Genomic DNA, 11,933 nt, shown 5'->3' on the forward strand with positions numbered 1-11,933 from the left:
TATGAGCCTGCTTCTTCCTCTCCCACTCCCCCTGCTTGTGTTCCCTCTCTCGCTGGCTGTCTCTATCTCTGTCAAATAAATAAATAAAATCTTTTAAAAAAAAAAACAAAAACACAAAATTAAAAAAAAATAAAAAAAATAAAAAATTCAGATTCTTTGATGACAACTGAATACATATACATAAAAATAAATTTGCCCTATAAAAATCTGTCATTACAAATATATATTTGCCACATATTAATACATATACCATATATATTGCCATCTCAGCTTGGCCCATTTCAATTTCCTGAGACTCTTACCCCTATTCATTAGCATATCATCAGTCATTCCAAATATACTGTGCAGGATCGCTCGAAACGCATTACGATCTAGACCAAAGTTATTTAGTCTTACATTAGCTTTTTCCACCAAGCTGTGAAAAACTCTTAGGAGACACTCTACTTCACTTTTTTTGACTGCAAAATAAAAATACAAATAAATACAGCTCAGACTTAGTCCTCGAGTACACCAATCTAATAAAAAATAATTCACTAAGCAGCTCCTTGTTCCTATGGTGCTAGATGCTCTAGTGATTAAAAAGTACGACATGACTTGTTACTTAAGGGCTTACCTTTCTGGGCATCACCCAGAAGTCTCATAAGATAGTACGTAAATGAAAAATTATGTAATATTAACACTCACCATTATAGACATGTAAAGAAAGAGAAATCAATGTGGGAAAGAGGAGTTGGGCCATTTTCATGGGAGCAGACTTTGAACAGAGACTTGAAGAATGCATAGTACTTACACAGGAAAAAATGTGTTGAGGGTAGTACAATAGAGAATTCCAGGGAGAGAAAACATGGGTAAAGGAAAGAAGTAGAATTGCAGTTGGGTTTGAATATGCTTTATTGGGAGCACAGCAAGTTGAGAAGTGAAAAACAAGATTGAAGAGGGTAGGCTAATGGCAGAGGGCCTTGAACGCCTAGTTAGAAAATTAACATTTACTGTTGCCTTTTTTTTTATTTTAATGATTTTTTATTATATCATGCTAGTCACCATACAGTACATNTGTTAATCACCATACAGTACATCCCCAGATTCCGATGTAAAGTTTGATGCTTCATTAGTTGCGTATAACACCCAGTGCACCATGCAATACGTGCCCTCCTTACTACCCATCACCAGTCTATCCCATTCCCCCACCCCCTCCCCTCTGAAGTCTTCAGTTTGTTTCTCATAGTCCATAGTCTCTCATGTTTCATTCCCCCTTCTGATTACCCCCCTTTTCTTTATCCCTTTCTTCCCCTACCGATCATCCTAGTTCTTATGTTCCATAGATGAGAGAAATCATATGATAATTGTCTTTCTCTGCTTGACTTATTTCACTTAGCATTATCTCCTCCAGTGCCGTCCATGTTGCAGCAAATGTTGAGAATTCGTTCTTTCTGATAGCTGAGTAATATTCCATTGTATATATGGACCACAGCTTCTTAATCCAGTCATCTGTTGAAGGGCATCTCGGCTCCTTCCATGATTTGGCTATTGTGGACAATGCAGCTATGAACATTGGGGTGCATATGGCCCTTCTCTTTACTACGTCTGTATCTTTGGGGTAAACACCCAGTAGTGCAATGGCTGGATCATAGGGTAGATCAATTTTTAACTTTTTAAGGGACTTCCACACTGTTCTCCAGAGTGGCTGTACCAACTTGCATTCCCACCAACAATGTAGGAGGGATCCCCTTTCTCCACATCCTCTCCAACAATTGTTGTTTCTTGCCTTGTCTATCTTTGCCATTCTAACTGGCGTAAGGTGGTATCTCAGTGTGGTTTTGATTTGAATTTCCCTGATGGCTAATGATTTTGAACATTTTTTCATGTGTCTGTTAGCCATTTGTATGTCTTCATTGGAAAAGTGTCTGTTCATATCTTCTGCCCATTTTATGATTTGTTTATTTGTTTCTCGTGTATTGAGTTTGAGAAGTTCTTTGTAGATCTTGGATACCAGTCCTTTATCTGTGGTGTCCTTTGCAAATATATTCTCCCATTCCGTGGGCTGTCTCTTAGTTTTTTTGACTGTTTCCTTGGCTGTGCAGAAGCTTTTTATCTTGATGAAGTCCCATAAGTTCATTTTATCTTTTGTTTCTCTTGCCTTTTGAGATGTGTCATGAAAAAGGTTGCTTTGGCCGATGTCGTAGAGGTTGCAGCTTATGTTCTCCTCTAGAATTTTGATGGATTCCTGTCTCACATTGAGGTCTTTCATCCATTTGGAGTTTATTTTTGTGTATGGTGTGAGAGAGTGGTCAAGTTTCATTCTTTTGCATGTAGCTGTCCAATTTTCCCAGCACCATTTATTGAAGAGACTGTCTTTTTTCCACCGGATGTTTTTTCCTGCTTTATCAAAGATTAGTTGCCCAAAGAGCCGAGGGTCCATTTCTGGGTTCTCTATTCTGTTCCATTGGTCTATGTGTCTATTTTTGTGCCAGTACCATGCTGTCATTGTGATCACAGCTTTGTAGTACAGCTTGAAATCTGGCATTGTGGTGCCCCCAGCTTTGTTTTTCCTTTTCAACAGTTCCTTGGAGATTCGGGGCCTTTTCTGGTTCCATACAAATTTAAGGACTATTTGTTCCAGTTCTTTGAAAAATGTCCTCGGTATTTTGATCGGGATAGCATTGAAAGTGTAGATTGCTCTGGGTAGTATGGACATTTTAACTATGTTAATTCTTCCAATCCATGAGCATGGAATATTTTTCCATCTTTTTATGTCTTCCTCAATATCTTTCAAAAGTGATCTATAGTTTCTAGGATATAGGTCCTTTACGTCTCTGGTTAAGTTAATTCCAAGGTAACGTATGGTTTTTGGTGTTATTGTAAATGGGATGGATTCCCTAATTTCTCTTTCTTCAGTCTCGTTATTCGTGTATAGAAATGCAACTGATTTCTGGGCATTGATTTTGTATCCTGCCACCTTACTGAATTGTTCTATAACTTCTAATAGTTTGGGAGTGGATTCCTTTGGGTTTTCCATATAGAGTATCATGTCATCTGCAAAGAGAGACAGTTTGACTTCTTCTTTGCCGATTTGGATACCTTTGATCCCTTTTTGTCTTCTGATTGCTGTTGCAAGGACTTCTAGTACTATGTTGAATAATAGTGGCGAGAGTGGGCATCCTTGTCGTGTTCCTGATCTTAAGGGAAAGGCTTCCAGCTTTTCCCCATTGAGAATAATGCTTGCAGTAGGCTTTTCATAGATGGCTTTTATGAGATTGAGAAATGTACCCTCTATTCCTACACTCTGAAGGGTTTTAATCAGGAAAGGATGCTGTATTTTGTCAAATGCTTTTTCTGCATCAATTGAGAGGATCATATGGTTCTTGAGTCTTTTCTTGTTGATATGATGTATCACATTGATTGATTTGCGAGTGTTGAACCATGCTTGCATCCCAGGTATGAATCCCACTTGGTCATGATGGATAATCCTTTTAATGTACTGTTGGATTCTATTAGCAAGGATCTTGTTGAGGATTTTGGCATCCATATTCATTAGAGAAATCGGTCTGTAATTCTCCTTTTTGAGGGGGTCTTTGCCTGGTTTGGGGATCAAGGTAATATTAGCCTCATAGAATGAGTTTGGTAGCTTTCCTTCTGTTTCTATTTTTTGAAATAGCTTTAGGAGAATAGGTATTATTTCTTCTTTGAATGTTTGGTAGAATTCCCCAGGAAAACCGTCTGGGCCTGGAGTTTTATTATTTGGAAGGTTGTTTATCACTGACTCAATTTCTTCATAGTTAATTGGCCTATTTAAGAAATCTATTTCTTCCTGTTTCAGTCTTGGTAGTTTATAGGTTTCCAGGAAGGCCTCCATCTCTTCCAGATTGTTTAGTTTTTTGGCATATAGCTGTTGATAAAAGTTTCTAATAATCCTTGCAATTTCAATGGTGCTGGTCGTGACCTCTCCCTTTTCAGTCATAATTTTAATAATCTCAGTCCTTTCTCTTTGTTTTTGGACAAGTTTTGCCAGTGGTCTATCAATTTTATGGATTCTCTCAAAGAACCAGCTTCTAGTCCTGTTGATCTGCTCTACTGTGCTTCTGGTTTCTAATTCATTGATTTCTGCTCTAATCTTGGTCAACTCCTTCCTTGTCAGTGGGTTAGGCCTGTCCCTCTGTTGCTGTTCCAGTTTCTTGAGGTGAGAATATAGAAACTGCATTTTAGATTTTTCTATTCTTTTGAGTGAGGCTTGGATGGCTATGTATTTCCCCCTTAGGACTGCCTTTGCAGTATCCCATAGGTTTTGGACCGTTGTGTATTCATTCTCGTTGGTCTCCATAAATTGTTTAATTTGTTTTTTGATTTCCTGGTTTATCGAGTCATTCTTGAGCAGGATGGTTCTTAGCCTCCAAGTGTTTGAGTTTCTTCCAGGTTTTTCCTTGTGGTTGAGTTCCAATTTCAGAGCGTTGTGGTCTGAGAATATGCAGGGGATAATTTCAATCTTTTGGTATTGGCTGAGACCTGTTTTGTGTCCCAGAGCATGATCTATTCTTGAGAATGTTCCATGGGCATTTGAATAGAATGAGTATTCTTTGGTTCTGGGGTGTAGTGTTCTATATATATCTATGAGGTCCAACTCGTCGAGTATGGCATTCAAAGCCTTTGATTCTTTGCTTAGTTTTTGCCAGGGTGTTCTGTCTATTTCTGATAGTGGGGTGTTGAGGTCCCCTACTATTACTGTGTTCTTATCTATATGTCTCTTTATTTTGGTTAAGAGTTGGCTTGTGTATCTTGCTGCTCCCCTGTTGGGGGCATATATATTAATAATTGTCATATCCACTTGTTGAATACTTCCTTTAAGAATAATATAGTGCCCTTCTGTATCTCTCTCTATGGCCTCTAGTTTAAAATCCAGTCTATCTGATATGAGAATTGCTACTCCAGCTTTCTTTTGAGGTCCATTTGCGTGGAAGATGGTACTCCATCCCCTTACTCTAAGTCTGAATGCATCTTTGGGTTCAAAATGAGTCTCTTGTAGACAGCAAATGGATGGGTCATGTCTTTTTATCCAATCTGCAACCCTGTGGCGTTTTATGGGAGAGTTTAAGCCATTTAGATTGATAGAGATTATTGACAGATATGATTTTAATGATGCCATTTCTCTTTAAAGTCTTTGTATCGGTTGTGACTTGCTGCTCTGTATCACTCTTGGGGCCTTTTTACCTTTATAGAGCCCCCCTTAATATCTCCTGTAGGGCTGGTTTCGTGGTTACGAAATTGGTTAATGATTGGCGATTTTGGAACGTCTTTATTTCTCCATCAATTCTGAATGACAGCTTTGCTGGATAAAGGATCCTTGGCTGCATGTTTTTCTCTGAAAGAGCTTTAAAAATGCCCCCCCAAGCCTTTCTCTCATTCCAGGTCTCTGTAGACAGGTCTGACGTAATCCTGATACCTTTGCCTTGGTACGTGAGAAATTTCTTTGCCCTGGCCGCTTTCAATACTGTATCCTTGGATCTAATATTTGCGAATTGCACTATGACATGCCGTGGCATAGGTTTGTCCTGGTTGAGCTTGGGTGGGGTCCTCTCTGCCTCTTGGACATGAATGTTTATTTCCCTCGCTAGATTAGGGAAGTTTTCAGCTACAATTTGTTCAAATATCTCTTCTAGACCTCTGTTTTTCTCCACCCCCTCAGGGATGCCGATGATTCTGACATTGGATCATTTCATTGAGTCAGTAATCTCCTGTAACCTACATTCGTGGGCATGGATTTTTTTAAGACCAGCTTCTATTTTCGTTTTTTCTTCTACTAACCCATCCTCCAATTCGCTAATACGTTCCTCTGCTTCAGTGACCCTGGCTGTCAGAGCCTCTAGTTTTGCCTGCATTTGGCTCATAGAATATTTAATTTCTGTCAGATTCGCTCTCATTTCCATCCTTAGGGATTCTATATTCTCAGTAACATTTTCGTTAATACTTTTTTCAAGTCTACTCATCATTTTGACCATTGTTACTCTGAATTCCAATTCTGATAATTTGGTTACATCCATATCCATTATTTCTGTGGCAGAGGCCACAGACTCACTGTCTTTTCTTTGCTGGGGGGGGGGGACTTCTCCTTCTTGTCATTCTGATGAGGAGAGGTTGAGGGGTTGTCCAGAGCCCAAATTATTGACTGGGTCCCAGGCCGTGCCCCTTGTTTTATAGGGATCTTAGGGATGTGGGCTTCTTCTCTAAAGATTTTATTTATTTATTTATGTGGCATAGAGCCAACCAGCGAGAGAGGGAACACAGCAGGGGAGTGAGAGAGGAAGAAGCAGGCTCCCAGCAGAGGAGCCCGATGAGGGACTCCTTTCCAGAACGCCGGGATCACATCCTGAGCCAAAGACAGGCGCTCAATGACTGCGCCACCCAGGCGACCCAGGGTATGGGCTTCTTGATTTTTCAGCCTGCCTTCTGGGGGAGGGGCCTGCCACGCCGATACTCAGGCAACCCTGTTTGGGTAGAGTCTCTGTGTCCTCTGTGAGGGTGGATGGGGATTGGCACCCTGTGAGCCGGTATTTCCAGGCTTTTTTTCTCTGGCGGCTTTCCCTGGCGGTCTGCTGTGCCTCTTCTGAGAGAGCAGCAGTGGCTCAATCTCAGCCTCTGTCTCAGAATAGAGGGATTGTGGACCGTTCTCCACTGATGTTCTGGCCACTTTAACTCTGTTACTGTTGGTGCTGCCCAACCCTACAGCATCCCGGGATGTGCGCCCCACACCCAGCGACCCAGCCCTCACCTCCAGGGCCAGCACTTCTCTGTCTTTTGTGTTTCTAATGCCGCCAGCCGCCAGCCACCCCCCCCTCCACGCGTTCCCAGAGCTCCCGATCTCAGTCTGGATCCAGTGAGTGCACCGGAGTTCCAGAGTTCCATGAGATGCCTGGTGGCGTGCGTTCCCGGCTCACGGTCTCAGTCTGCTGTCTCGCCGGTGCCGTCCGCGAGTCCGCCCGCTCCCTGTGCAGGTGGCTACCCCTTCCTGGCGCCCGAACGCGGCGGCTCCCACCCCCTTCCGTTTATCTTCCGATATCTGTGCGCGGTTTCACGGCTTCGCTTTGTACCTCAATACTCAGCGCTGGAGATGTTCATTTGTAGAGATCCAGATGTATCTTCCTTGCGTCTCAGGCTGATTCCGTGGATGTTCAGGCTGGTCTGGTACCTATCCAGCTCGACTCAGGGGACTGGCTGAAAATGGGGTCCCCTACTCCTCCACCATCTTAACCAGCCTAATCAACATTTACAGTTGACTTGAACCACATAGGTTTGAACTGCGGGTCCACTTAAATGTGATTTTTAAATAAATAAACATAGTGCAGTACTGTAAATGTATTTTCTCCTATGATTTTCTTTCTTTCTTTTTTGAGACGGAGAGTGGGGAGGGGCAGAGAGAGAGGGAGAGAATCTTAAGGCTCCATCCGCAGCACCCGATCTCACAACCCTGTGATCATAACCTGACCTGAAATCAAGAGTTGAAGGCTTGACGGACTGAGCCACCCAGGTGCCCCATTCTTTTATGACTTTCTCAATAGCATTTTCTTTTCTTTACTTACTTTAAGCATATAACACATAAAATATACGAAATATGTTAATTGACTTTTAAGTAAGGTCAGCAATAGGCTATTGGTAGTTAAGGTTTTGGGGAGTCCAACATGGATTTTCAACTGTGTCGGTGTTGATGCTTGTATCCTCCAGGTTGTTCAAACATCAGCTGCATTTTACTGGAGCAGTGATTTTTCTCATGGACCATCTTTGGACCATCTGTAAGAGAAAATCAACCCCCTCTCCATTGTTTGTTTAATCCAGATTCCCATCTATGTCTTGCTCCAGACCTACCAAGTCAGAATTGCTAACATCAGGCCCAGGAATTAGCTTTTATTTTAAGAGTTTTATTTATTTATTTGTGAGAGAGCACAAGTGAGGAAGAGGGGCAGAGGGTGAGGGAGGAGCAGACTTCCCACTGAGCAGGGAGCCCTATTCAGGGCTGGATCCCAGAACTCCAGGATCATGACCTGAGCTGAAGACAGATGCTTAACCAACTGAGCCACACAGAAGCCCAGAAATTAGCTTTTAAACAAGAGCTGGGTTGACTCTTCTAGGCCCTAAGGGTTGAGAAGTGGTTTAGGAAAATTCATCTAGCAAAATTATATTGAAGGGGAAAACTGGAAGCATAAAAGCCAGGCTTGGAATGATAGGGCTTTGATTAGGGAGGTGGAAATGAGGTCAAAAAGTGGGAAGGGGCCTGAGATGTTAGAGAAAATCAGTAGGACTTGGTGACTAATTTTTTTTTTTAAAGATTTTATTTATTTATTTGACAGAGATAGAGACAGCCAGTGAGAGAGGGAACACAAGCAAGGGGAGTGGGAGAGGAAGAAGCAGGCTCCCAGCAGAGGAGCCTGACGTGGGGCTCGATCCCATAACGCCGGGATCACGCCCTGAGCCGAAGGCAGACGCTTAACCGCTGCGCCACCCAGGCGCCCCTGGTGACTAATTTTCAAACAAAAATTTCCAATATTCATACACCTAGATTTCACTCTAGACTTAGGAAAAGAGTATTTTTAAAGAAGTGCATGGATGGTTCTAATGCATTGTCAGGACTGAGAATTAAGGGATTAGATTTAGCGGGCTGGGGGTACTAACGTGCCCAGATTCCACTTCGGTGTTTTACTTAACAGCGGCCTTACACAAGTCATACAGCTTCTTTATGGCTCAGAGTCCTCACCTATGAAACTGGGTATTATCCTAGATGATCTCTGAGATTACTTCAGTTTCTAAAAGCCCAGTTCTCTGAATCAAAGATTATTTGAAAGAACCAGAAGAGTTAGGAAGGAGAGCTGGTTACTATTTCTTTTTTCTCTTCCAACCCCCTTCTTTTCTTTTTTATAGGGAAGGTGGGGAGAAATTTTAGATGCTGTCTTTGCAATGATTTCATGTCGCCCAACTGAAATCAATAACACATAGCACATATGCAGTTCACAACCTTAGGGTTTTACAATGGTCAAAATGATTTGGTTCTTAGCGGAATAGTAGACAAATCTGAATAAGCAATTACAAAGGTACCTACTAATACTGTTTTATGAACTGAATTAGATTCTCAGGCTCCATAGTGTGACCATAAGCCCTGAAATATGACATAAAGCTCATTTTTATCCATCCAATAAGCATTTAAGAGCCTCCTGTGAACCAGGCAATGAATACACCATGCTTCCTGCCCAAGTTGTTACACTTTGGCTAAGACATAAAAAAGTGCAACAAGGAATGACAAGCAGTATGATTGATGGTGTTTGACGGTGACCCAAAGGAAGGAATAATCAATTGAGGGAGGTGGTAGGAAATTAAAAGTCCCACGGAGGTGTCACTTGAGCTAAGGCCTGCCAAAGTGAGCGTTTGCCAGAGGAGGCAGCTTGGAGGCATATTCCGAGAGCTGCCTGCAGATGGTTTGGTGTGGCTAGGTGGCAAACTTGACTTTACAATGAAGTTTCTGAAAAATTTTGGCTGGCAAGTTAACAGGATCATATTTGCACTTAGGACACTTTCGCAGTAGATTCTCGAAACTACCTTATGAGTGGTGAGCTTAGATGGACAAGTTTGTCTTCCCAATTTTAACAGTCCACCCCATCCCATATGCTCTTTGTACAATGACTTTGAGTTTCCTCTGAGAGATGGGAGGGTCCCTCCTTTACTTGAAACTAGGAGGGGGCAGGGTGTGTGTGTGTGTGTGTGTGTGTGTGTGTGTGTGTGTGTGTGTGTGACTGTTTCAATCAGTAGAGCTCAGTGGAAATGAGGCAATGTGACTTTTCAAGGCTAGGTCACAGAAGGGGATACAGCTGCTCTGAGAATAAAACTTGGAATGCCTTCTTCTTCTTTTTTTTTTTTTTTTGAATATGAAGAAAAAGGAAGCTCAGGTGTGGATGCACTGTATGGAGTGCAGAGTATGTTAATGATTGCCTGAAAGTAGTGCTGCTCAATTCTGAGGGAGAAAATTATCAGCAAGGGGCAATGTTAGCACCAACAATGTGAAAATGGATCCCTGAGGAAAGGGAGGTTTTAAGAGTCAGGAGATGCTCTGAGTCAAATATTAAAAAGTCATTCCACACAGCTATCAAGGATTTGGGGCACAATCTTCATCAGGTAATAACTTTCTTGGTTTTATCCATGTAAGCTCACATTTCATTGTATCTTAAGATCTTACTCATGAGGTCAAGGAACCACTGAAAATGATATGTGAAAGATCACAGGTAATGAGAATGGTGAGGTGCTAGAGATTGACCCATGTTACTTAACTTTATTTTGGAATAATTTTAGATTCACGTAAGTGAAGTAATGATAGAATTTGCATAAAATCTTCACTCTGTCCCTGTTAACACCTTACAGAACCATGGTACAGTTGTCAAAACAAATACACTAACATTGACACATTATTAACTAAACTACAGATTTTACCACTTTTCCTACTACTGTCCTTTTTTGGGGGGTTCCAGAATCCAAGCCAAGATATACTTGGTTGTCATCTTTTTAAATCTGTGATAGTTTTCAGTCTTTCGTGATCTTGAGATTTTATTTTGCATAATGTTCCTCAATTTGTGTTTGCCTAATGTTTTTCTCACAATTAGACCATGGTTAGGTGTTTTGGGGGAAAATACTAGAGATAAATTAATGTTATCCTCACATGTCAGGGGGATACATATTAACAAGGTTAACTGCTGATAACTTTGATCACTTGGTTAAGCTAGTCTACGTGGTTCTCCATTGTAGTTACTGTTTTCCCTTTCCACAATCTATTCTTTAGAAGCCAATTGCTCAAGTAAAATGGAATCCCACTTCTTGGGAAGGAGTATCTATACTATTATTCGGAGTTCTCCTCAAAGGAAGAGGTCTTTTCCCATTTACTTACTCAATTATTTATATCACTATGGGGGGGTCACATATACTTATTTTGTAATAATTGTTAATTTTCTTGCTCAACTTGTTCCAGTTTGGGGCACTGGGAGCTTTCAAGTTGGCTCTTGTATGTTTCATATAGCATAATCCATTGGCTTTTTCACCTCTTTACTTTCTGGCACTACTTGCCAGGCCGATCTCGTATTACCCCTGTGTGAGATAACAGGATATATTAGTCCCTGCCCCTGGTTCCTGACACATTGCTCCCAAAACTCTTGGGATTTCCTGATGTGAGCTGTAGGAGTACCTTTTGTTCAATTTATGTTAACCCTGGTTCTCAACACAAAGCTCCTAAATCCCTTAGAACATCAGGGGTGATGGGAATCTTTTGTTCTAATGAGGTGACTGCTAGTCACCAGGAAGACCAAACCGTTGATTGAAAGCTTGGAACTTTCAGTCCCACCCCCTATTCTGCAGAGGAGATGTTGATTTAATGATCTATGATGCCTATGTGATGAAACCTCATGAAGACCCCCAAAGTACAGTGTTCAGGGAGGTTCTGGGTTGGTGGACATACGAAGGTCCTGGGAGAGAGAGTGGACGCTCCATGCCCTTCCCCACATACCTTGCCCTATTCATCTCCTCCATCTGGCTCTTCCTGATTATAGCCTTTTATAATAAATCAGTAATCTATTAAGTAAACTGTTTTCCTCAGTTCTGTGAGCTGCTCTAGCAAATTAATTGGACTTCCGATTTACAGCCAGTCAGTCAGGAATAAAGGTAACAACCCGGACTCGTGATGGGCATCTGAAATGGGAGATAGTCTTGTGGAACTGAACTCAACCTATGGGATCTGATGCCATCTCAGATAGTGTCAGGACTAGAAATGGCTGGGATGTCACTTAAGATAGCTTGCTGGGAAAAACCACACAGCTGGAGACCAGAAGTGTCAGAAGTATAAGCGTAGTAGTAATGGCAGAGTAAAGAGAAACACACAGGTGTAGCGTGGGTTTTCCTTTACACACTGTACAGCTACT

The 11,933-nt window shown here is 41.6% G+C and overlaps 1 protein-coding gene across 1 annotated transcript in view; it reads right to left on the reverse strand.

Moving 5' to 3' along the window:
• LOC100465714 (EF-hand calcium-binding domain-containing protein 1) overlaps window positions 1–5,729 on the reverse strand; it is a gene marked incomplete at its 5' end in the record, with an annotated part of 16,044 nt that extends 10,315 nt beyond the window's left edge. Inside the window, 3 exon segments of the mRNA XM_034652195.1 lie at window positions 303–448; window positions 5,628–5,644; window positions 5,697–5,729. Coding sequence (XP_034508086.1) covers window positions 303–448; window positions 5,628–5,644; window positions 5,697–5,729 — 196 coding nt within the window.
• Window positions 5,730–11,933: the final 6,204 nt, after the last annotated feature.

Source organism: Ailuropoda melanoleuca, chromosome 1 (genome assembly GCF_002007445.2).
Source record: "Ailuropoda melanoleuca isolate Jingjing chromosome 1, ASM200744v2, whole genome shotgun sequence".
NCBI classification, from domain to species: domain Eukaryota; kingdom Metazoa; phylum Chordata; class Mammalia; order Carnivora; family Ursidae; genus Ailuropoda; species Ailuropoda melanoleuca.